General features: G+C 39.5%; 1 protein-coding gene and 1 long non-coding RNA gene across 3 annotated transcripts; one reads left to right on the plus strand and one right to left on the minus strand.

The window, feature by feature from the left end:
* Positions 1 to 1,910: 1,910 nt before the first annotated feature.
* LOC116216905 lies at positions 1,911 to 11,701 on the plus strand. Its single transcript, XR_004160558.1, has 2 exons — positions 1,911 to 2,018; positions 8,297 to 11,701. It is a non-coding gene; the product is annotated as an uncharacterized LOC116216905 (long non-coding RNA).
* On the minus strand, positions 11,697 to 24,972 carry LOC104912064 (disintegrin and metalloproteinase domain-containing protein 12-like). Of its 2 annotated transcripts, none has more exons than XM_031554531.1 (7): positions 24,748 to 24,972; positions 22,541 to 22,649; positions 20,161 to 20,296; positions 19,400 to 19,508; positions 19,086 to 19,268; positions 15,018 to 15,140; positions 11,697 to 13,005 (listed from the first exon to the last, which is right to left on the minus strand). In XM_031554531.1, the coding sequence occupies exons 3-7, from the start codon at positions 20,229 to 20,231 to the stop codon at positions 12,952 to 12,954; spliced, it is 540 nt and encodes a 179-aa protein (XP_031410391.1). In that variant the 5' UTR covers positions 20,232 to 20,296; positions 22,541 to 22,649; positions 24,748 to 24,972; the 3' UTR covers positions 11,697 to 12,951. The 2 variants fall into 2 exon arrangements, with proteins under 2 accessions (XP_031410391.1, XP_031410390.1); XM_031554530.1 differs by having other exon boundaries at positions 11,699 to 13,005; positions 15,013 to 15,140; positions 24,748 to 24,966.
* Positions 24,973 to 26,962: the final 1,990 nt, after the last annotated feature.

Below are 26,962 nucleotides of genomic sequence, written 5' to 3' on the forward strand. Positions count from 1 at the left end.
AATCAAAAAACAAACAACAAAAAACCACAGTTTATCCTTGTGACACATTCTTAGGGGAAGTATAGCCCAGTTCAAACAAAGCTTCGATTCAACTGTGCAAAACTTTGTTCCTTCCTTTTCTTTTCTGTCTTCCTCCCTTTTCTCTTGCTCCCCATCACAAGTAATTTTAGCACTAAGCAGTACCTCCACTCTCTGTTGTTGCATTCTTATTTTTAGTTCGCCCTTGCCTCTAGGTTTCTTCTTCAGATTTTGGATTTGCAGCTGTTATTTGTCTTTTTATTGTCTTTATTTGTCCTCTTCAAGCAAGGAGAGGCAGCTGTGTGCCTCTCCAGGTGACTCTGGGACTGTACCAGTGTTGGGTATTTACCTGAAAGGTACCAGCTTTGGGTTGCCTAGCTGGTAAACACTGATAACTATAAAATGAAAAATCCAAACGTAAGGTCTAGTTTAGTGCAATAAAGCAAAGTTACAATTAATTGTCAATTTCCAGGATGCAAGCACTTTATTTGATCATCTGTTGTCTTTTTAGAGCATTCTTAAGAGTTGCTGAAGCCATTTCAAAGTCACTGTAGAAGATCACACGTGAAGTATTTTCTCATGTTTATAATACAAGCCCTGAGCAAAAATTGGAATGCTGTATGACATGAAGGACTGCTGACTGATCACTGTGATATAGGTCCTGTTGTTTGGGTAAGCAAGCTGGAAACCACAAAATATTAGAATATTGTATTGTGAAATATGAAGACTGACATGCTACCAAAGGTAGGTTATTGCTGTGCTACTGAAATGAATTTGCCCAACAGTATTTTTTGGGGAAAAAAAAAAACATTTGTTCTGTATTTTCTATAGGAGATCCAATGAATAGAGAACAGCTGCTTCAGCTGTTGGTGTGAATGATGAGTTGGGAACCTGCAACGCGTTGCAGAAGGGACAGGAAATGCCCAGGTCTAATGTAGCATGTGTTAAATAAAATAAATAGTGTTAATTTAGGTTATTTTCATTACAAATAATATTACAATGGTAATATTTATATAATATCTCTATATGTTATTTACATTATAATTGCCACAATAATGTTATCATACTATAAATGACATGTTATTGTGCTCGTTCAAATTTCATTTATCAGTATATTCTGAGACTGTGTATTCTTTTCTCTTTAGCTGTTAACAGTTAACTTATCTGAAACATACTCTGTAACCATTTTCTCTTCCCACTGACTAAAATTAACAGATGAGCATTTTAAATCTCTACACAATAGGTTTTCTCTGCAGGTATTTTCCTGTTAATTCTCTTTTTTCTTTTTTTCTTTTTTTTTTTTTTTTTTGAATGCACGTGAAGGTACACATCCTGATAAATGTTTTACTCCTCTGGTGGCTGTTTCTCAGGAAGGACACAGTGTTTCTCCTTTTTGTTATCTTATCCAATGGGATTTAACTTCCATTGTTTTGCCCTTGTACTTAGATTAAAAATATAGATCAAGATACAGTGGGAAAAATACGTACTCTATATACGTCTAATATAGCTATTTGGTTATTAAATGTTACATTCACAACAATCTTTTTACTTTTTAAAAAGAATTCCCTAAGTGACATGGCTTCTAAACCTTCTAAAAAGTTATCAAGGCATGATGAATGCGCATCCATAATAGCCTTTTCAACATCTGTTTTACTGAAAAAATCACATATAAAGAGGGAATTTTTTTAATGAGTTTTATCATTAACTTGTGAAAACATTGAAGGAAAAGCAAAACAGGCGAGTGACCATCAGAGGAATGAAAGTGAAAAGGTGTATCGTATTTATAATACCTGTGTGATGCGTAGAGACTATACAACACATCAATATTGCCATAAATATATAGAATTACATTAAAAGCTGTATTAAAATATATATTTCTGTCACTTCAGGTCTTCTAGTTTCCTCCAACCTGACTGGAGCTGCCTGAACTGACGGTGAAGTTGGTTGGCGTTGGCTTGTAGGCTGTTGGGAGAGGATGGTGATTTCCAGGCAGACAAGAGGTAATGAGTAGAGGAGAAATGAAAACATACATCAGGAAACTGTGTGCCTGAGCTTCGTGTCTCTATTGTGGAGGAAACTGGGATTTTGTAACAAAGTCCCCGGTTTCTGGGCTATTACCAAAGGCCATCACCATCCCGTACATAAAATGGCATGGGTGTGCTGGTCCTATGCTTTTACCTGCAGACTCAGCTTCTGGCGTTTGCGGTTGTCTCTTACTCTATAAAGCCAAAGAGATACTGATTGCTGCATTGTTTGACACCTATTCAACCCTAATGGTTGGCAATCGCAGAACTGATGACTGTGGGGAGCCTGACAAACCTGACAGCCTCGGCAAGCCTGTATTTTAATCCTGTATTCCTTCTGATTACTTTTTTACTATTTTGTGTCTTTTTTTTTTCTTTTCCTTGGGGCTCTGCTCATCCATACCAGTCATTTGTCCTTTGTGCAGCTTGGTGCTCCTCTGTAACACGTGCTCATGTCCTTGTGCTGTCCTCATCTCTCCTTATCTGGTGGGACTGCTGCTCAGCTTCTGTAGGGCTTTCCACTGGAGAATGCATCTTTTGACTGACTTGCTGTTGATTTGTCCAGTATTTTTGTAAACACTGTGGTTTTACTGTGCAGTTTCATGCCCCACAAGTTCCTGTGCTGTCCTGTGTGTTGTTTTGAAAAATGGAGTAGGAGGGAACACTGCTTTAAGATTTCTTTCATGCCCATCATTCTTGGACTGCTTACAGTGTTCCAGCAACAGGCAGGGCTCACCATAAATGCTTTCTTACATAAATTACCCTAAAGCTTATAAGCTTTCTAAGTGCGTTGTAGAACAGGACAGCTACTTTTGCTGCCTAAAGTACACTTCTTAAACTGTGCGTTTGATTTCTGACTAGTTTACCCATCCAGCCAGGATGGATGAGCAGAATGCATGGCGAGCCTTCCACACCACTCCACCACTTCCCATTCCCCCGTGGTGTCAGCAGGACCAGCTACCTGGGGAGGATGGGCAGCACTCACACTTACAGCTGAATTTCCCTTATTTATTTTCTTTACTGCCTATTTAGTAAATTGTATCAATGGCAGGCTAAGCTGGTGTAATATTATATTTTGAGTCGCATTGTGCTTTGGTATATCCAAGACAAGAAGCCTTTTTATGGGATTTTAACTGTAATGTAGCTGACACTTTGCATATTCATTTCCATGGCAGTTGGTCTGCTTCCTGGTGGGATAAATACGCCCTTGCACCGGGAAAAGCGCTGTGATAAATACAAATTATTTCTCGTTTGAAAAGTAAACAGAAAACTACAACTATTGGTAACTGGTGCTTGGTTTTGAAGTGATTGACACAGGAATTTTATTTGTCCAAGCAGTGCATTGAAGATTCATTAGTTGAGAGAGTCCTACAATTTTGTTAATTGTAACCTCTGAGAGATGACAGCAGATCATTAAGCACCAATCAGATTTGGGACTAATATACAGAACCAGAAAAGATACGTGTCTCAGGAAAAAAGAAAAAGGGTTTCTACATCAACACGGTGAGGTTTTTGGAACATCTGTTCAGCTAGCAGGGGAAAAATTCTGATTACATTGAGGACTGTGTGCTAGAAGGGCATCAAGTTGTTGCCTGCAATAGCAGGAGATGGGATGTGATGACCTTAAAGTTTTCTGTAAGTCCAGAATTGTTTAATTTTTAGTATACATGTGTGTATGTATATATGTACATATATGTATATATCAACATATAGTATCATGTGAAAAGTGCAGTGGGATAAAGGGTGGTAGCAGCAAAGTTAACGCAATCATCTGATGTTTTCATAATTGAGAAAGTAAGGAATATAATAATCTCAGTTCTTCAGCATTATTATTAATATATTATGCAATCTCATACAATATTAATATTAGTATTATACCAATATATTAAAACTATTAATATTGTATTATATATTAAAACCTTAATGTTAATACTATTAATGTATATTACATTGTACGTAATACATGCATTCTAAAGTACATACAATATTTTACATGAATATTATATGGTTCTCTTGCACAGTATTTTTATTACTCCAATCAAAAATTATTTTGCCTATTTCCATTTCCTGACATGGATTTGATTAAAGTTTTAAGAACAAGAATGATTTCAGACTAAATTAAGAAGTGGGAGATGCAAGGAGCACCGGTGTGACTGGTGGAGCTAATGGTGTTGTTTAGGGCCCCTGAAGCACACTAAAAAGATGATAATGAAAATGCAAGATAGTCTGCTGCTTTATAGAATCACCAAGACTGGAAAAAAAACTCTGTGATCATCCAGTCCAGCTGCTCACCTATCATTCACCTATCACCAATATTTCCCACTAAGGCATGTCCCATAATATAACATCTAAATGTTTCTTGAGCACCTCCAGGGTTGCTGCTTCGAGGCAACAGGTAGGAATGGAAGGAGGAGTGGTGGAATCTGGGGCTGAGGAGAAGCTCTGTGCTGTGACGTGGCCGAGTGGAGGGACAGGCAGCCTAGGGGGACTGTGGCCCATCTCCATCCTTGGAGGTGTCAAAGGCCAAATGAGGCACACCCCTGAGAAACGTGGTCTGACTGCAGGGTTAATGCTGCACTGAGCAGGAGCTGGGCTCAGGACTCCTTGGGTCCCTGCCAGTTTTGATGCCCCTATGATTTGGCACTTCTAGATGTTCACTGAAGAAACAGCGCAGAGTTTAAGACCTTACTCTTTGTGCTCAAGATAATGCTTGACTGGAGAGCTGTTGGAGACACTGAACAGCTGGTGAGAGCTGTTCCACATGCACACTCTTGACTATATTGAGGCAAATCAAAGAACTATCACAGAATCCCATCTGCTGGTTTTATTTTAGTGCCACTAACCTCCAGCAATAGGCGGTACAGAGATGCAGGAACAAGCCTCTGGAGAACAAAAGCATCTTAAATACGTTTGCTATTGAAGTATGTAAAGGGTGTTCTAAGAATGTACCCAAATAGAAAGAAACCTATTTTCAGAGCCGCAGTTGTCTCTTTTGAGATAGAGATCTAACTGCATGTCCTTAAGTTTTCGATAGTTTCCAGCTGACATCTGGAGACATAAAGATAAGGTCCTTGCACCAGATCAGGAGATGAGAATTCAGTAGGAAGAAGGCTGGTGTCTGGTGTAAATTTGGGTGTTGTAATGACATTCCCGTTTGGAACCGCTGGGTAGTTAAGGCAGTGGGAGAGTCAAGAGCTGAGCATGGATCTCTTGGCACTTGTTTTTGTGCTCTTATCACTCATCTTTCTGTCCTTTGAAGTGAGGTGACCCTCCGAGGGATTTCAGAAAGCTACGAGCAGTACATCAAGCTTTTGAAATATGTTCACAGTGTTATTCCCTGTCTTTTCAATGTCAGGTATTTTCACATCCCTCGTATGCTGCCATCAGGCTACCACGGGTACATTTTTACTCTTACTTGTCAGAAGTTTACACGGTAGTGAATACGTTTAAAATTTTCTGAGCGGTGACAACGATGTCCTGGGTTTGCAGCAGAGTTTTTTTTTTTTTCCTGTGTTTTTGATGTTCAGCCTCGTAGTACCCGAGTCCCTGAGATCACAAGGTTCTTCCTGGGAAGCTGGAGGTCTGCACGTCCTGTAGCTCCTACTGGCTGCAGGTAGAGGACATTGTCTCGTTACTGAATGGGTAATTAATGGTGGCTGTAAGGTAGGCGTCATCTACACATTTTGCATTGTCCTGAATGCAAAGAGTTTAGTCTCTTACATTTGCGTTAGAATCATAGAATGGCCTGGGTTGAAAAGGACCTCAAAGGTCATCTAGTTTCAACCCCCTGCTACAGGCAGGGTCACCAGCCACCAGCCTTGAGTCTCTTGCAGTGGGACATTTCTGAATCCTCTGGATGAAGTAGTGTTGCTGCTTATTGGACTCTTACTTGCTTGAAAAGACAGTGGAAGTGATGTGGTTTCAGAAAACTAAAGAACAGTGAAAATGTTTAAAAAATGGTGATGTGTATGAAACCCTGGTAATATTATAGGAACAATCAGAATAACCTCTACGACAGTGATGCCCTTCACTGCAGTGGTTCTGTAATTAGATCTCTCCTTTTTAGCTGTATTTCATTAGTGGGAAAATAATAGTTCTTTAATAGGGAATGGGGGATAAGGGAATTTGTCGTATTAATAGCTGATAAAGGATTTGAGAGGGGGCCTAAAACTGGAGCTTTGATATTTTCTTTTACCTGTGGTCGTCTATGAAACAAGAGACAGGCAGAATTGTCTTGTTTTGGTTTCGCATCAGAGACACAAACATGCGTAAGTGAGCAAAATTGGGCATACTTAGTAATGGCTCAATAAATATTAGCAAACGGGTGGCACAATTTAATCAGCACGGTTGCAGTTGATCAGGTGCTGAAAAGCTCTGATTGAGACTGCTGGGAGGCTAAATGAAAAGCTGAAGATTCGGAGATAAGGATTCATGGACATAATGCTATTATAATTGGGGATAGTAGAGAACGTAAAGCACTGAGGAATTAAATTGATGACCTGTAAAACAAGCTTAGATGAAGAAAAAATCAGACTGATAGAAGCTTCTGAAGGAGTGCAGGCAGAGCACGGGGCAAGAGAAGACAGTCTGTTGGATAAGCTTGTCCCTCTAGTAAACTAAAAGTCAGTATTTCTTATCCAACATGGTGTTAATGCTCATCTTCAGATTTTTCAGGGAGATGTTTCTTCGGCTCAAATCATGATCACGATTCTGGTGAAGCAGAGTGTTCTGCTTTAGGAGCAAAGGATATCCAAGGTATCAGGGCATTGAGTATTCCTTCAGAAAAGCATAGTAGACTTCTATTAACTTGATTTATCTTTGGGGGAAAAAAATATGTGTTCATCTTTTTGGCTTTTAGAGTGGGAAAAGTCATTTGCAACTCTACCAGAAAAACAATTGGATATAAATTACCTGGGGTCATTCAAGACAAAATTTTACTTAGCTCTGTCTGACTGTGACACTGATGGGGAGGTGAAATGAGTTCCTTCTATTGAATTCTACACAGAAAAAGGCACTGTTCATTTTAAAGTAAAAACATTGTTTCTTTTCTTTTAGCTTAGCCTAGTATTAAATAATATCTTAATTTACTTTAAAATATTGAACTGTTTTATGTAGAATATTTTCCTGTGCCACGCACTCATTCTAACTCATAATGCAACACATTAAATAGAGGAAATAATGTTTTTATGTCGAGGGAATCTTAATAGCAGGCCATATTGATTGCATGGAAATGGAGAAATGGTGAATAGCTGTTACAGATGAAGAGTAGTTGTGTCGTTATTAAATTTGCAGAGTGGAAAGGCAGCTTAGAAGGTCGTAGGACAGGAAGCTTTGGGAATGGGATGTCTAAATGTTGAGTTGGCTCATCTAATGCACCACCATGTATTTGATGATTTCCTTTATGCTATAGCAGAAAATAATGCTTAATGCTCTGCGTTGCCCCAACATGTTCTTTATTTGCTCTCAGCTCTGCCTGTGTTTGCAGTTTGAGGACAGTCAGTGTAGCCAATGGCTTTTTTCTCAGTGAGGTGTTTGCATTGGTTTAGTTGATTTTACCCTTAGCACATCCCACATCCCATACTTTTTCAGTTCTGTTCAACAGAAGGAAAATGCTTTCGCAATATCTGCATATACAAACAGCTGCGATGTGCCAGTGTAAGGTAGTGTAAGCAAAGACCTGTTGGATACTCTTGTTTTTCCTTGATGTGTGAACTTAAAGCAGTAAGACCTTACACAAAAAAGGATGCCCTTTTCTCTTAGCATGTTGTATTCTTGTTGAGAAAACTCTTGCATTTTCTTAACCGTATGGTTAATTACATAGGCAAAACACCAAATATAATTAAGAATGTGCTTCTGGAGAGAGAATACTTAATAACAAGCAGGCAGCTCAGCTATTGAATTCTCAGATTGTGTTCGCTTGAAGGAACTTCAACTGGAAGATCCCACAAGGAATGTGTACCTTAGTTAAAATACGCAACATTGGTGAAAAACAGAGCAAAGATGGTGAGAAGCCAACTAAGGTTGGCTGAAGGGTTTGTTGTAAACGAATGGCTCGTACAAGCAGCATGCTGGCGTTCCTGCAGAGCCACGCAGTCTGCCATGGCATATTGAGCATTAAAGTTATTTGCAGTTCTTACAACTGCACCTTTTCGAACTAAAGGATGCTTTGTGTTTTTCAGACAAACTCTTTTGCAAATAGAATGGTATTCTGACTTCAGGTGTATTTAATTACCTATTTATTTTTTCTTTTAAAGGGGAGGAAAAAGAGAAAATGCTGGAAATGAACCAAATCTTTGTTGCGATGATGCCATTGGGAATTCTACTTCTGATCCAACTAAATTCAAGGAGCTCAAAACTTACGTCAACACGCTTTCTTTATGTTAATACTTCTCTCTGGAGGGAATCTGTTGAAAGGGGCAGCTGCCTGTGATGCATGGGACAGCTTACATCTCTGCATAGGGGGTGGTACACTTATCTGGAAGGATGGGCTGTGTTAGTGTTCCTGAGTTTGAAAAACTGCATTTCAGAAAATGCCTCCGGGATAAAGAATGAATTCCTTTAATGATGCAAGGTAAGTTGTTGTTAAATTAAAGAGCTGTTATTTGATTGGACGTTATTCAAAGGTGATTAATACTGTATACACAAATGATCAGAAAAAAATCAAAATTGAAACTAAGCAAAAAGCCACATTTCTGTTTGGAAAAGCTCTTAAAATATACTGTGGAATTGGAAAAAATCATGCTACTGTGATAATTGATAGCATTAAAAAAATCTGTGAATACTAAAACTGAGAGATTTGATGGGGAGGAAGAGGGTAAACATGCAATTTTCTTCTTGTTTGCTGCGTCTTTATTCATTTTTCTGTTGTGGTGTTTTGTACTTACTGTTCTATTGATTAGCATAATGGCAGCATTGTTGTGTGCTGCTTTAGGGACAGCACATTGTGTTCTCTGGAACAGGGACTGTCTGGATCAGGAGTGCTGTGTCTCCTGCTGGACATGGAGGAGGCTGAAATATGCCTATGGGTGAGGAGACATCGGCACGTTCTGCTCAGCTCTTGCCCAAGAGGAGAAATGGATCACCTCAAAAACCTGAGGACTTGGAGGATGTTGTCGTTCTTGAAGGTAATAGAAAAAAATGGTAGACCTTTACTGAGCACAGAGATAGATGAATGCATTACAACAGGGCTTAAAGCCTGTGCTGACAGTGCTAAAAACCAGATGCCATGGGTCCACGCATTGAGCGGCCATCACAGAGCAGCAAATGTTGAATTGCACAGTGGTTTATCTGTGGTGATTTGTTTGCTTGCACTGCCTGTAAGAATGTGAAACCATTCATCTGGTTTTCACAACAGAATTTTCCATCTGCATGTCTTATCAGGAAGACACTAATTTAATATGAAAAGATGCCAGTCAGCTCCTGCTCACATCCTATGGGAAAATCTACACCTAACAAAGGAGGCGTTTTGATAACTAGGTTTTGCTTGCTTTCTTTTTGGCCTTTAGTATTTTGTGCTCGAATATGTGTAAAGATAATTGCATATCTGCTATTTGCAAGGATTCCAGATTGTACTGCTACTTTATATACTTCCCTCTCCTCACTTTTACTCTAAAAAATCACCTTGCAGTGTGTCAGTAAATACCTGTTGTTGGTTCCAGGGCACGGTGGTTATTTTTACAGGATGTTTGGTTTTGTTTGTGTTTCAAACAGAAAATTGGGATATCCCAAAAATCAGAACTCCCAAGTGTTGACCACGTATATCACAAGACAGTAATTCCTTTAGAGATAATATGTACCTGTCATCAGCTTATTTTAGAAAAGCGTTAACAGTTAAAAAAAACAGGACAGATATTTTCTAGGTGGTGATCAGCCTTCAGTAGCTAATTTGCAGCATGTTTAAATGCATCTACTTTTTTGGATTGCCCCTTCTTTGAGAAAGATCAAGTATTAAAGAAAGCAGGGAGCATTTTGGTTATCGATGCTTGGTCGCCCCTGGGGAGTTCTGCTCCCACCCAACCCATGGCCAATGGATGGCCTTTGCCATCTCCTTCCAGCAGCAGAGGTGGTACTGGGCATGGTGTCTTCTGCTCTCCATTGACTCAGGAATGCAGCACAGGTATGGGACACAAATCAATGAGAACATCCAGGCATTTTAATCAGGCATTTTAAAACCACACTGCTGCTGGTAGTGGGGCCACCTAGCAATGTTTTCTGTATCTATCGTCTTCTGTCTTTCTCCATATGTGGAAAAGTTTGTTGTTTCTTTAGTGGGGAAGAGACTCTCCAACATCGAACTTGTTTGCAGCATCCCCAGAGAAACGTGTGAGCTGTGCTGTGTGTTGGATTCAGAGATGGGATGACTGATTGTGATTATAGATGCATGTATGGACATTTCCAATTCTGCACCTTTAGGACTACACAGGAGTTTAAAACTTAAGTTTCAGGTTGGCTTTAAAGCTTTCAGACATTTAAATTTTTTTATTTTTAAATCTTCTGTATGGTTCAGTAATGAGATCAACAAAAGCTGGTTTCCCCCATACGCTGAAGTTGGAGGTATGTAATGTGTCAGTCTGTGTTTTAAAGTGGAAAACATTTTTTATATGAGACTGCTGGAATATCGCTTTTCAATAGGCTTTTCTTAGAAATCAAATGATTTCTATTCAGCTCATTTCCTTTTTTTTTTTTTTTTAATTTCCAGTGTGGTACTTAAATAACGTGCCTGACAATACACACTGCAATGGGAAATAATATAAAAACAAAAGCGTATTTATGCAAGTCATGCTAGGCTTCCTCTAGAAAAATATTACTTGAATGCTCTTCTATAACATCTCAGTTGCAGCATAGTGACATATACCTTTCTTTGTAAAATCAGTTTCTTCTGCTGCATCAGGAAATAATATTGCTATTGTAAATACAAAACATATTCTAATTTTAGTAAAATCTTGCAACCACTTCTCTGCATATGCTTTATTTTTTCTTTACAATGCCACAGGTTTCACTTCTCAGATTTCTAATTATTACTCCAATGTATACATGCTAAGTGGTGCCATTAAACATTCGAATTCCTGGTGCAAATAGCTACGAGGTAATTTTCAGTCATTTAATTAAGTCATTACCTTTGACTATTTACAATTTCACCTTTTCAGTGGTTATCAGAAAGTCTTTGATGCAGCATGATCACTTGCTATTCTAAAAATGGAGCGTTTGAACAAGGGAATTCAGGTCATACTCTGCTGCGTGCAGCGGTGTCCCTTCCCCCTTCCCATTTAATGCACATGTTACTGTTGCTGGGAATGAGTTGAAGCATTTTAAATACAAAATATCTCAACTACTTAAAAATCTTCACCTAAAAGTTCTCAATATTACCTGGAAATTTTGTTTTCAACCTCATTTCCAAGCCCAGGATCAGCTGACATCTTCCTGTTGTAGCAGTTCTCCGTATACAGATCACCTGTGGCAATAGTGTGGCTACTTGTTCTCTTGTGCTTTATTTTGCTATCCATCAACAAATTAACTATGGTTTATTTAAGTTTATTTAGTTTATCTGTAAGCACGAGTGCTATGTTGCTAAAATGGGGAATAAGTGGGAAAATTAAATACAATTACTGAAATGATATTCAAGTTCCTATTAATGCTTTTATTTTTGCTTAAAAAAAAAACCAACAAAACTACAGGCATTGAAGAAACTAGCCTATGTAAGGTAAGAGCTTCTTCCTCCTCTGTTCCAACTGGTATTTGAAAGTTGTTTCTATTACAGCATATGTGAAACAGTGGTGTTCAGCAGTGCTACTGAGAAGGTACCAAAGAGATCAGACGTAGCGTTGGCACATACCAAAGAGATGAAGTTCTGTCTTCATGTCTTAAGCTAACTAAAGGTGATGTTCTAAAATACGTATTTTTGATTTCAAAACTAAGAAACCCAGAGCAACATTTTAGAAGTTAAATACATAACAGTAGTAAATACGGAAAATACAGTTGATAAGCAGAGCAATGAGGCAAGAGAAAGTAAGTATAATAGTTGATTATTTTTTTTTAAATGTTAATTCTTCGTCATGCTTGGCTTCCCCCACCCCTTACATGTAGTGTGTCTTCAGTCTAAGCAGTACAGGTACGCAACATAGTGAGATGGTACTACCTCACATGGCATAAGTCGAGTTAATTAATCACAAAGGCAATGACACTGGAAGGCCTGATATCTGCAGCAGTATGTGCTAGCCACGTTGTCTGAGGAAAACGAGGTCAAAAATACAGTTTTGAGATACATACAGTACTTCTTCACGAAGAGAACTTGTCCAAAAGAAAGACATCCTCTTTTAGCACAGATTTCTCGACGATTTCAAACAGTAATGTGAACTGGAATTACAGTACAACTGCTGACGCTGAGAGATACTTTGGTAAATACCACTGGGTGCAGATATCAGGCATTTCACCATGTTCCAGATGGTTTCCCCTGACATACGTAGTCAAGAGTTTGCTATGAACTACAGAGATCGAATTTTCTACGCATTTGATTTATCCATGAGAATCAGCGCTCCTTATAGATCAAAACTAAACACCCTATATAGGACCAAGAGAGCAGAGTTATTCAAGTTCACTGAAATATTACAAAAAAGGCTTCCTTTTAGGAAAACTCAGCTATGGTAAAAATATCTACTACAGTGCACTGCACTGTAATAAATATTCAACATAAATTAATAATTTACAAGTACCTGAGCAAGTATACAGAGCACCATAGCACAGCACAGCACCAAAGGCAGTAGCTCAGAACTCTTAAAAAATAATGCTGTTTTAAACATTAAAAAGTCTAAGTATTGTCATAAAAATGAACTCCGGCTGGAGTTGAAAGATAGTGCAAACTTCTGTCTTCACTTTTTAAAATAAAGGTGTCCAATTTCCTCATCATTTCACATCAGCAGCAGCATTGCTGGACCTGGGTACCGGCGGTGGATGCTTGGGAGCAGGTCTGTTGGAAAGAGAACAGCAAGTTGTTACTTCATCTTTTGTTAGGTCTCCGTGCCAGCACTGTGCTCGAGTCACGAAGAACAATGGTAGCACTTCGTGGTGAGGGCTATCCAAGCTGACTTTGGGCAATGCTGTGGGGCTGAGGCAGTCACCCTATGTACCTCCACGCGTCCTACAGGCATGTGCATCATGACACACAAGTGGCACAGCAGCCTCCTCCTCTGAGCTCAGGTGTTAATTGCTGCCTGGCCAGGGGATAAGCTCAGTGTTTCAGGTATTGTCCTTTGTTTCTTTATTGCTCATCAATTTGGCACCCCTTCAAAAATGCTACTCCGCATCCCAGAGTTTGAAACAATGGAAGCAGTCAGCTGGACATGCTATTACTTTCAGATTACCCTACTAGAAGACTCGGCCTGGAGCTTAATCAAAGCACCCTCTTAAATCCTTTTGCTGGAAGCATTAGAAAACTAACTAGACTCTATTTTCTGAGCAATGTTAAATGCCTCAGTAGAGGAATTCCTATGGCTTAAAATGCTACTTTTATCTTCCCTACAGGTCACAGAATCATAGGGTTGGAAGGGACTTCTGGAGATCATCCAGTCCAACCACAAGTATGTGTAGGAAGATGAAGAATTTTGAGTAAGAAAGTAACAATTACTTTTATTTTAACAATTATTTTTATTTATTTTTTTATTTTTTCCTAAGGCAAGATGATGCTCAGATAATGTGGTAATTCTGTCTTCCTCATAGTGCAATACTGTGGCACAATACCATTGTATGATGTTTTTGGACAGCTGGGAATAGAAAAGCATACTCTAGGAGAAATAGGATGGGGCTGTTAAAGCTTTCTGTGCTGCTCAGACCTATGGTTTGATTTACTGCAGTTTGCCTGCAACTAAGCTGCCTCTTGCACGTATTTCTTTAGGGGCTATGCATGGATTAAAAATAATCATGACATGTAGTTTTATCAGGCAAAGAGTCTAAACTGCATTGCCTGCCAGCATTCTTTTGTCTAGGAGTTAAAATTTGACTTTTTATAAGTAAAAAAAAAAAGCAGCAGCCAGAAAGTTTTCATTTTTTCCTCTGTGATAAAGTACAGTTGAAAATCTTTGCTGCAACTCTTCCCCCTTTTTTTTCTTTAGCTTCCTATCCATTTTTTACTTACTACGTCTTCTTTTATTTACATGTATACTTATATAATTGTAAATATACCAATAGGCTCTTTTCTGTATAATAGAACTCCTGCATTTCTCATCCTTTCATCTTGAGTGATACTGCACTTCATTACAATTATGGGATGGATTACCTTCTGATAGCTGTGAAATATAAAATAACGACAAAACCTCTTTACAAGCAGTGCCTGCCTGTAAAATATTTTTGATTTAGTGAAATAATCCATACACAAAACCTGCAAACTTGCATGCAACGTTAAGCCTTTAAATCTTGATTACGCTTTTTTCCTCTGCAGCTCTGGTAGGGATAATCATTTCACTTATAGATCAATTTTTATTTTTTTAAACATCAGCTTTCAGATGCATTTGATGCTTTTGGTGAATATTTGAGGTATTATTTTTGGACGATATAATGTCCTGCTGTGGAACGTGCAAACAAAACTGCTTTTATTGGTGTCCGACTTTAAGAGCAACGTTCAGTTCTCAGCCTAATTCCGTAGGTGGGATGGCTGAATAGGGCTTTTCTGCAAGAGGTTCTTTCTTTTAGAAATTGATAATTATTGACTACTTTCTCTTACAAGGAGCAGCAAGCAGTAATTGGGCAGTCAGACCTCCATATGTATCATAAATGCTCTTAGTCCCATGGAGGTCAGTGCAACTGTGCCAATACACTCTTGGTGGGAATCCCTGGCTTCCTGATGAGCAAATAGAAAATGTTTTTGTGTATCACTCAGCAACAGTTGCAGCTCCTCAGAGCACAGAGGCTCTGCTCTAAGATATCTCAGACCTGTCAGTGCTGTGCTACAAGTCAAGCCGTGTCGAGGAGGAGAACCAACCTTACAGGAGCAATGTGAGGCAGCGCTTTCGTGTGTCCAAGCCCTGGGGTGCACGCGCTGTTATAACGAGCTTTGTTCAGAGGATCTGCTGGTAGAGGCTTCCGAGGAGGGTTTGGCTTGTGGTTTTCCTACAATAAAATAGAAATTAATCATATTAGTCTTTAAAGCTGGATTTATCATACCTTTGCTCTAGCTCCGTGCTTGCCAGGTTCACATAGTTGTAGATATATTTAGGTAAGCATATTGTAATGTGTTTCTAATAAGTAGGCACCTATGTTTTAAAGAAAGCTTTATACTTTTGGGATTTGGGTTTTTTTTTTAATTCTTTATTTTAGAGATAGTGTGTGCATTGAGATTGAAATTTCAGATTATTTGGTGGTAAAGGAAGAACAACACAGAATGAATACATACCGTTGTAAAAGATGTAGAGAAAAGTGCCAGAACTAGCAATGACATTAAAATACAGACTTAGATGAGCATAGAAGCAAACTGCTCAATTCCAGTTTGAACTGGGAACGTCTGTGATTTTTTGTTGTTGTTGTTGCTGTTGTTTAGAGATGCTGTTGTGCTTTCATTTAGTGGAATTACATGACTTCTGTTCCCTATTAATGAATCATCTGCTGGTAGACATGAGCTCATGTCTCTTCTGTGTGGTCCCTGAAGCCCTGCAAACAGGGCAGGGTGTCTGCTTGTGGTCTTCATTAAGAAGAACTGGGACAGATTAATTCTCCAACGTACCCCAAATCTCCAGATCCATCTGCTATGGATCTCACCACGCTTTCTCTAAAAACATTGCACAGAGTAATTTTACTCTTCACTGTTAGTTTGCTGTAACTGGTGAGGTTGACCAAGAAGAAACAAGAGCTTACAGGCATAGTTTAAAGATCCCTTGAAAAATGTAATCAAAACAGACCCCTAGAGGCATGAGTTACTCATGAATAAAACACCAGTTTTCACCATTCGTTTTGAGCATCCCTTTGTTTTCTTCCTTTTTGTGACAGATGCTTTACTCTTTCAGAAAGGAAACACAGGGTGACTATCAGTAGGCATTCTAAGAATGGATTTAAACAAAAGAAAGTAGGGAATGAAAGACTTTCTGAGCAGCATAGAGCAGCCAAGGACTAATGGGGCTCTATCATAGAATCATTAAGGTTGGAAAAGACCACAAGGATCATCTAGTCCAACTACTGACCCTTCACTACCCTATCCACTAAACCAGGCTCCTTAGTGCCACATCGGTTGCTTTTGTTTTTTTTCCAACCATTTTATTTGGAAGAAAGTTGGCTGGAATGGCTAACTCTTGTGTGCTGAGTCTGGACAGCCCACTGTCTGGACTTGGCCATGGAGTGAGCATCTTCTGTGGCTGAGCATGAAGGTAACCCAGAATGCCTTACCCAAGTGAATTCTTTTGGTTCCCTTAGCTCCTCACATGAACGTTTATTCTGAAGATGCTGACCCATCAGTCCTACTACAAAGGTAATTTTGGTGGGTACCAGCTGAACACCTGATTTCATTTCCTGACCAACCTAATGGGGCTGGGAGATTAATACTGAGAGTGAATCTGGCCCCTTGATTAAGTATGTTTGTATTGTGAAAGCACCTGAAAGTAGAAGCTGTTTATTAGTTTAGTTAAATATTAAATATTGTTAAATATTAAACGTGGCAACAGTTCGTGTGCTGCTGCTGCTTTCGTTTGTCTTATTATTATTATTTTTTTAAACTATTTTAATTAAATCTTAAAGGGAAATTTACTATGAAGTAATCATTCATTCATTGCCATCTCAATGGCCACTAGAGGGGAAGAGACTTGTCTTACAGCTCACCTTGTATGTTGTGTCTTATTTACCCACTGCTCTCAGCCAGAGGCAGCAGGAAAGGAGCTCATGTGCAAACACCTTTCAAAGGAGAGAAGCTGAAGAAGGGGATAGAAGCAACAGAAACAGTGAATGGTTTGGGGTACTCTTCTTCAGCAGTATACTGCAACACCGAGCACCTGGGTGATTGGTATAAATGGTGTAGCAATGATTTTTAAAGTGCTTTCTCTTGCCCTCTTGGATGCAGTTGCAAGCAATTGGTGCAGATGCAATACTTCAGGTAGCATGTACGTAAATTAGACCCAAACTATTCTAAAGCTAATTTACGTCCTCTAAACGCTGAGGGGGTAAATAACTAACTAAGAAAAATGTTTTCTTCCCATGCAGTCATTTCCGCATCCCTAGAGTATAAAAAGTAGTTATTTATTTTTCACAATCTTGAATTATGATTTTTGAAAGAATGTACTCTCGCTTGTTCTCTAAGTTGCCTTGTGTTGTTTCCATGTTTGTCTTGCTTCTGTTTCATACAGCAACTGAAAATTGAAAAAAACTGTTATTTTGCTTGATGGAGTTGCAATTAATTTCATCTGCTAAGCTGAAAAGCTGCTTTTGCAGTTTCAGCTCTGTCAGACTTGGGTAATGATGGTGCTAGAGAGCTAGTGTTCTGCTTTGTGGGATTTGAAGAAGTAGGCATGTATGTAGGGAGAAGAATTGTAGTGATTGCATTTGGTCACTTGCATTTGCTGTGGCTGGCTGGGGCAGATGTCCTGTCACATTGAGAAACAAACAGTTCCTTTTCCGTGGAAAGCCCTTTCTCCTACTTCCCTGTGCTAGTGAAGGCTGGCTTGTATAGTGCTAAATGAACTCTTTTTAGTGAGCTGTTTGATTAAGGAATACAACAGCACTTAAAATACTAATTTTGACCAATGTGAAATACGCGGTTTTAAGAAATGCAAGGAAACAGAAAGTGAAACCATCAAAGCTAAAGACAACACCAACCAGTACCGGTCCAGATCTCCCATAAAGCCTATTTTTGAACAATCAATATTTCCCATTCCCTTGAACGGGAAAATAAATGACTAGCAGGATGGAAGAAGAAATAACTTGAATACTTTGAAAAAGATTAATAAACTGTCTCTACTTTTAAAAGTTGATCGAACCCAAGTGATTCAGTGTTCAGACATCCAAATTAAAACCTTCTATACCCTCTCTACTGCCACGATATCTAAACACAGTGGCACTGTCTTGTCCCTTTTTACTTCTTTGCTCATTTTGCATCCATCTTCCAAAGCACTTCCAAATCCACCAGCTAACCCCTGAGAAAGTGCCTCGGGACCAACTCACAAGGTTGCTGCATGAAGAAAGCACTCTCCTTGGCCATCACAGCCAGCTTTCTAGTAGGCACAGTCCCTCGAGCCACAGCTGTTTGAGTGCAGATTTGAGGTAAGTAGCTGCACAAAGACCAACATGCTGCTCATTGAAGACAGCTTGGTGGTAATGACATGCACTTCATTTTAATCTTGTAGTTTATCTTAAATAGCAAAACGTCTATAAAACCAAACTAGCTGGATGACTGACTCCTTTCCTAAGACTCAATCATGTAACAAATGTGACCAAAAGAGAGAAGTTAGTGACAAGAAAAGGGCAATGTGATATAGACAAGTGCACAGACAACTCCCTCTACCCTGAACACTGCCTTGAGGTGGATCTCATAAACCAGCTCTACTTACACAGTGGAAGGAGAGGTAGGTGTACATGAAATAAGTGTGGACAAGCAGAAGTCTTTCTTCTGAGATCTGTGCTCGGTACTAAGCCAACAAATCACATGCCCTTTAGAAGAACTGAACTACACGCCAATATACATTTTGTTTCTGGGCAAGATATTTGTAATTTGACTTCTTCAACTATATTATTACATTTGTCACCTTCCTAACAGCCCCTGTAGCTTCCCCTCTGGCTAGACAGGACAAGTCCGGGTCTGGCCATGACATGGAACTTGTGTTGCTGTGTCTTCTGAGTGGTGGAACGTTGGGATTGGTGCCTCCATTGGCAAAAACCAATACTGCCTTCCTGAGTACAATGGGATCTTAAAGCATTGCTATTATCTACACCCTATTCCTACAGTGCAAAAAGTACAAAGACCAGACTGTGGCTAAAGATAAAGGGGAAAGACAAGAAAACCTCTTCATTCCTATTCGTTATTGGTGGATATTCACACACTCAATGTCAGACAGGAGTTGAAAGGAACTCCGCGGTTACCTGGGAGAGCCTGAGCGTGGGGTTGGCAGGAAGGGGCCTTTCAGGCCCCGCTTGGTGGCAGGGTGGCTGGGGAAGGGGCGGTAGGACACGCTGAGGGGTCTTCAGCTGTGGCACATGGTGCGTCTTCACCGGGTCACTGATGTCAACGATCTGGTAGGGCAGCGGGCGCCTTGGGCCATCTCTCTGCAGAAACCAACAGTTGTAAACTTCAGGAGCTGATACAAGAGCTACAGCTCTAAAAATCTGTGCTAATATACTATCATACGTTACTCAAAAGTCATGAATCTCATTTAACCACGTACTTAAAGACTTACTTTTTGCAAGTTTGTATTTTGTGGCTTCATGATGAGATTTTTACTGAGAGACGTGGTACGAATGTGATTGGGCTTAGATGATCTAGAAGCTCTCGCTGGGCTCACAGACCTGCAATATGAGCGTATACATAGTGAACACAACGGTCTGCTTCATGGCATTTTTTTTTAAACAGTAATCTCTTTTCAGAATGAGATTTCACAAGGACTTGCTGACTTTTTACAGCAAACAAGGAAAGTAAAGATTCTCTAGTGCTCCTGCAAGAATAAAAGTAAATATTGATTTTTTTTTGAAACCAGTGGTCTGTTAAATTAGCTCCTGCAATCTGTGGCAATACAACTTTGCAACGCCCAAGAGACACTTCTAATGAATCTAGCATTTAAACAGTAATGACCTCAAATCTGAAAGTATCAGCTCACTCGACTGAGTGTAGATAAAAGGCCATGCAATGTAATGAAACTGTTTGATGCAAACGAAAATAAAAGTAAGACTTCCTTCAGTTCCAAATTTTTCTTATTGCAAACGAAGAGGTATGCAGTCAACCAAACCTCACATTATTACTGACAATCAGCGACGTTTAACTGAATCAGAAAAACACTGCTGATAACACTGGGTGAATATTTCTAAGGCTGGATCTGTGTAAAGCATTGCCAGACCATTCTGAGATAAACGCTGAGATGAGATTTGCTGTGTTCACAGTTATTTGCTACTCATATCTTTAAAGAATAATAATAGGGAGCATAATTACAGAAACCAATCATACCTTAATTTCTCTATTGTCGTCTTCTTACTTGTAAACAGCAATCTCATGAGAGTCTTCCTTTTCAGATACATGATTGACCCAGCAAAGGTAAGGCACAGAATGGTGATCAACACTCCTACGGTTAAACTCTTATTATCTGCAACAAAACACAGCCAGTTAACTTCTACCAAGAGCCATCTGTATTGAAGCTTGCCCTGTACTGCTGCGGCCCAGCCCCAGTAGTGCTTTGAGCTGTGAAGTGCATTGCTGGGACCTAAGTGAGGCTCAGCAGAGATGCAAGCCCTGGCTGGATGACTTCCAGCTGGAAGCAAACCTTATTTTTAGAAAGAGGTAAGCAGCAGCTCTGATACTGATGGCTATGTGATGTGATCATTGCCCGGAGGAGGGGATGTTGTGGTTCTGCAGGACTGCTGACCTAAGAGTGCACCCTCCCACAGCAAGAGATGCATATTTAAACTTTGCTCTGGTAACCTATCATCACTGTCTCAGCCTTATCCTGGTGGAATTTCAGCCAGCTGGCTCTCACCCTGTACCGGGGCAGGGGAACACGGTCAGCAGCAACGTGGGACCTGATGGTGTGAAGTGCTGCAGAACAATGCATCCCCCCCATTTCTAGAAGATGAATAAAATTATTACATTTTGATCATGCAATTTAAATTAACTAACTTCTCTACTTAGCAATTAAGTATTTAAGACTTCTTAAGAAAAATACATGGTCAAACACCTGGGTTTACTCTGAGTCAGCTGGGAGAAATCAGTTACTAAATGCTAATGAGTCCACGTGCATTGTTTGATGAAGATAAATGCATTTTATTGAGCTAATTCTTCAGTAATCTGATTTAGAGATGTGCTAACTACTCAGATCATCCCAACCACCCTGTCAAGAGCTCATATTGAAATCCAAACGTCAAGGATAGAGAATTAGGTTCTCTAGCAATTTCCATATTTGTTTATTCCCGTGTTATTAAATGCAACACTGTCTTTAGAGAAAAATGGTCAAAATAGCACACTGAAAGCAATTTTCTGTTAAACTGAAGCATTAGCTTCTGAAACACAAACTGCAAGAATTACAGAAGATAACCTGTATTTGTCTTCAGTTAGCATTGCCTATGCAACACGTTATTGTAATATATTTGTAGCTCCCTAGATACTTCGATACAAGATAAGCAGAAAAGGGAATACAATGCTTTAGAGCAAATCTGAGCAGAAGAACATTTAACACACAGGTAGTCACACTTGTTCAGTGCCTCAGCACTGCTCCTTTGCTATCTTACCAGCTGGTAGGTATTAAAAAAAAAAAACACCAAACCATTCAGCAGAGGAATCACAATGTGCTGCTTTGTCATGGAAATGACAGTGATGTCATAAATCCAACACTGCGATTCACTGCAGGATCTGGCGTGGAGAGAATACAATCCATTTTGGTTCTGGATGGCATTATTCATGTGAAAATGGGCAGATCACTTTCCAGCAAGTTTGAGGTTATATATGGATATATGAGCAGACTGCTGGCCCAGTCACTTGCTCAGACATAAATCAGAAATATCTCTATGGAAGTCACTAAAGTTACAGTACTGTGGAGAAGAATTGGCGAGTGATGATTATCAAATCCTATAAAATTGCACTACGTGTAGAAATAATTCCTTCTGAGGCTGGCCAGAGATGGAGGGAGATACTAATGCCAATGTTCTGCAGACTGAACAAGGGGAAGCTGAAATACAAATTACAGAAAATCACTCATCCTACTGCTATCATATGGGAAGGGAATTTCTGCTTAACTTGCAGAAGCTTTCTACAAAATATAGCTAAAATCCGATACAATCAGAAATCACCTTTGTTCCACAAAGCAGAAATATAAAACAATAATGAAATCCTTCTAGAAACACAGTATCAGATAGACTTCTGATTTTTCCAGGCACAGAAATGCTGCAACGTCTCATCTTTACAGCTTCCTGCCTGCAACTTAGGCCAGTACCACATTACACACAATTTTGGGGAGCTACTAAGGCATGGAATCATAGGAACGCTTTGGTTGGAGGGGATATTAAAGCCATGCATGCCTCTCTGGGCAGCCTGTGCCCTCTGAGTAAAGAATTTCTTCCTCACAACTAACTCAACTTGATCATATATCTTGAAAAAAAAAAAAAAAGAAAGAAATGAGAGGAGACTCACCAGGACTACTGTGCCTTTAGTTAAGCAAGAAGAGCAATGCACTCAGCTGGCTTTGCTTCACCAGATTTGCAAGTTGGTACCAATGCATTTAGAATAAGCTGCTTTCCTGACTTCCTGCAGTCTTGCAAGCTCATTGCTCGCAAGGTGATATTTTCCATTTCAGTTCTTTATCATGGAAGCAAGAGCTAAAGCACGAATTATTACCCACCTGCTTGTCTGATGGGCCCGCTGTCCACGCTGCCACCAAAGCCTGGCTTGTCGCAGTATGGAGGAGCCCAGTCAGCCTCACAGTGACAGTTCTTTTTGTTGTTGCAAACCTTCAAAAGAAAAGACAGACGGCCTAACATGAAAAGGATTCTGCTGTATAACTGGGAACAGCACCGGCCAACAGTGCCTCTTCATCAGCTGGTGACACAGCTGAGCGAAATAAAGCTCATGTCACAAAAGAGATGTACTGAGATTTGCTCCTTGTCACAGCTAGGATGGCACAAAGCAACTCCAAATACAAGGGGAAGAAAAAGAAAAGCATTATTATTTATGTAAGGTATGCAGGTAATAGTTTGAATTGCATCAGCTGACAGCTTCAATAACCACAGTAAGGATAATCAGACACCTCTTAAGTCTTGTTCTCTCTTTGCTTCCAGCAGCAACATTATCTGCTTTCTAACTTCTGTTCCTTTTGCCTTCACAGAGCTGCTCCATGTTGTTAACACCACAAAGCTTTGTCAGCTCACTCGATCTCTCCTATCCATCAAGGTCTCATGTCAGACCACATGCTGACTGCTACACTGCTCAGACCCCCAGCTCTGAGATGCAGCAGTTGCTGGAAGAACGTGTGAAACTGGCTGCAGGGCAGATGAAACCCTCCCTCTAGTATCATATTTGCATGACCCATACAGAAACATAGAATCACAGCATGATTGGAGTTGGAAGGGACTCCAGCTAAAGGCCTGCAGTTAATGGGGAAACCCACAGCTCCATCAGAGCCCATCCCCTGACCTTGGGTGTCTGCAGGGATGGGCACCTCCACCTCTCTGTGCAGTGCCTCACTACCATTACTGCACAAAACTTCTTCCTTATATCCAATCTAAATCTCCTCTTCTTTAGTTTGAAACCATTTCTCCTTGTCTTTTCACAACAGACCCTACTACAGAGTCTGTCCCCTTCTTTCTTTATGGCTCTTATGATCTGCCACCACCACGGGGAAAACACAACAGATCAACAGACAGATTTATAAGACACCAGTTAGTTCATGGGAGTTCACAGATACTCATTTTCTGGCAAGGTCAGCTGGCAGGCTGTCAGAAAGACCATACTGGCTGCGTCTGCAGAGTATTAAAACATCATGCACATAGCTTAGCTTTGCTATGGTCGTGTAAAATGCAAAAAGAAATGATTTACTTTTCAAAAACAGCAAGATAGTTGAAAATACCATTTGTTTTTTGTTTTTTTTTTAATTACAGATCTACAGGAGTTCCCCTCCACAGTTCCATAAGGTCCTCTCTGGCTCCTTGGGAGTCCCTGTAGGCTCTCCATAATGTAGACATAAAGATGCCCCCCTGAGCTGACAGTTACCCCAGCACAATGGTAAGATGCAGCACCATCATCGCTGCAGTTTTATGAATTCAAAATGATAAGTTACAGTAAATTAAAATCCCTTCACAGGAGAGGACAGAGAATTGTCAGAGCTTTTTGCAGAAACAAACAGATCATTAGAAAATCAAGGTTAATAAGGCATATCTTGACACGATTAGCATTTTCATAATATAAAACTAGCTTTCAGAAGACTTTGCTCTTACTGGTTGATTTTTCATTCTGTGTCACCATACCATTCAACTCATCAGTATGTTTTTACTTCATTACTTTTGGAAATCCTTTTTTCAAATATCTTAATTCAAATGCATATTTTAGCTTTGCTGGGCCCACATAGAAACTGTCTTTTTTGAAATGTTAATGGAAACTCTTCATGAAGGAAGGTTAGACAAAATTTCTTTGAAGATGACAAAATTCCTTTTTATCACAGACTGTTAATTAAGAGCAAGATAATTACTAACTGATAAATATTCCTTTGTTAAATAAAAATAATTTCACTTCCATTAGTTCATATAAGGGACACTGAAAATTGAAATACATAAGAAAAAAGTACTGCAATGACTTTGACTGATGTATTATTATTCCCTGGAGACTTTCAAGGCAAGGCTGGATCAGGCCTGGGCATCCTGATCTAGCTGTGGGCGTCTCTGTTCATTGCAGGGGAGCTGGACAAGATGACCTTTAAAGGTTCCTTCCAACTCTAAGGACTGTGATTCTATTCTATAATTACAAAGAATCATAGATCTCAAAGGCATTACATAAAATCACTTCTCGTCCAGTGTTCATCGACTCAAAAAAAAAAAGTTCCTATAAAATGCTTACTCCACGTCCATGGCACTTTGTTGCACACTTATGCACACCAAACACACTTGTATTCTGGCACCGGCGATTAAGGCAAATCTGCAAAATAAGAAAAGTGGAATTTTAATAGGAGCAGACCTGCTAGTGATCATCACAGAAACCTTAAGGCTGGAAAATACCAGTAGGATCCCCAAATCACCAGCCCACCTCACCATGCCCACGTCCCTCAGTATCACATCTCCACAGCTCTGGAGCACCTCCAGAAATGGTGACCCCACCACCCCATGGGCAGCTGTGTCAGTGCCAGACCACTCTTTCTGAGAAGAAATTTTTCCTAATATCCGACCTGAATTGTGCACTGCGTCCCTCTCCAGCACTATATATCTGTTCATCTGCCAACGGCTGTTTCAGCACTTACAAAGGTCTCCCAACACAGTGCTGTACTGACAGCATTCCATCGATGGAAAAATAAAGACATCAACCTTAGGTATTTTCTTCTCTATAAGCCCTACTAAGCCAACCAGGTCAAAATCTCTGAAATCTGTATATTCCTCTTGGTTAGCAGCTTGGCCAATACAATAATTTTGACATCGTAGCTCACATTTGGTTTTCTTTCAACACTAATTCAAAACTTCCAGCTTTTTGCATTTTTTTTTTTTTTTCTTTTTTTTTCCCCCAGGACTACGAATGTGAATGCATTAAGTTAGGATTTGATTCAGGTCCCCTTTTAAAATTGCATAGCTCTGTTTATACCAATGGCACAGTACTCATATATACTAGTGCAGAATGTAGACCCAGGACTGCCTGAATATCCACCTGCCCTCATTGATACATAGGGGCTCATTATTGTTCTTCAGCAGAACTGAGACCTTTCTGATAGTTTTCCCAAGCTAAACAAACTTTGGTGTCAAATATAAAACAGCCATACATAAAACATAATAACAACCTTCTAGGAAATGGAAGTAAACAAACAGTGCGTGTAAAGTATTCAGATGCACAGTTTTTTTTTTGTTTCCCAATCTGGAAAATGTTACTCTGTCAATATAGATGAAAACTGGGGCAAAGCAAGATTAGCATCACCAAATAACACCATTGAGCAGTCAGATGACTGATGAGGATGTCAGTAATGAGAAGTTATCCTACTCAAAACTGTAAACAAAGAATAAATTAGGACTGGAATGACTGTTACTATCCCCTATCGATTAAAAGTAAAAGACTAAAATAAAATAAAAATCACTTCACAATTTTGTTCCTCTTTAACTGCAGCTCAGTTCAGTAGTACTAAAAGTCAGTCAAAATAATTAGCATTAAGCAGGGAAAAGTGTTGAAGGAGACGACAGGGATGCTTAATCAGGGCACTTATCCCCTGAGGAGGAGGAAAAATGGAAAAGAAATTAGAGTGAATTGGCATCAACACGCAGGCATGTAGAGAATATGGTCTGATTACAGCAGTATTCACCATTCAAGTATTCAGAGTGCAGCAGCATACAGAATTCTGATCACATTAAAATGGCTGCATTGCAAATGGTGTATCTTCAGCTTAGAAAGCTCAAGAATATTAAATTCATATTCTTAATCCATAATACAAGTGCACTAATGTCCTCAGAGTAAAACATACAATTTCATAAGTATTAGCCTGTGCATTCTATGGTGTGTATGTGTATGATTAGATAGATTAGAAAGATTAAATACTCATTAGTAAAACATAATGGGGTGCTTTCCCAGCATTGAATTTTCTTCAAAAAAAAGTTCTGTAACAGACTAACTTAGAAATGTTGTGTAAGTGTTGTTTTCCTGCAGCAGAACTAGAGTTGCATGAGGGATGTGCTCTCGAAGCAGTGTGATGCTCCAACGTTATTCAGAAGCATTCAGAAATTCAGTGGCTTGTTTCAATCTACCACAGATTATCAAAGCTCTTTTTTTCCTCTTTGCCACTGGGGGTAAAGAGACATTCTCCATTTCAGAGGCTCCTGGACTCTTTTCCATTTCTCTCCCTGTTAAATGTCTGCCTCCCACCCTTCATTCAATCATAGAATGGTTTGGGCTGGTTCTCTGTTCCTTGTCTCTACAAGTAAATCCTTTGAATGTGCCTGTGTATGAAATTTGGCCTGCGTTCACACCAGGTAACTCACAATGTTTGCAGAATATGATTGCAAAAATCAGTTTTGAAGTCTGAATATTAACATGGATTAATATTTTTAAAATAGAGTGTAGAGAAACAGATTTTCATCCAAAA

Source organism: Meleagris gallopavo, chromosome 8 (genome assembly GCF_000146605.3).
Source record: "Meleagris gallopavo isolate NT-WF06-2002-E0010 breed Aviagen turkey brand Nicholas breeding stock chromosome 8, Turkey_5.1, whole genome shotgun sequence".
Taxonomy (NCBI): Eukaryota; Metazoa; Chordata; class Aves; order Galliformes; family Phasianidae; genus Meleagris; species Meleagris gallopavo.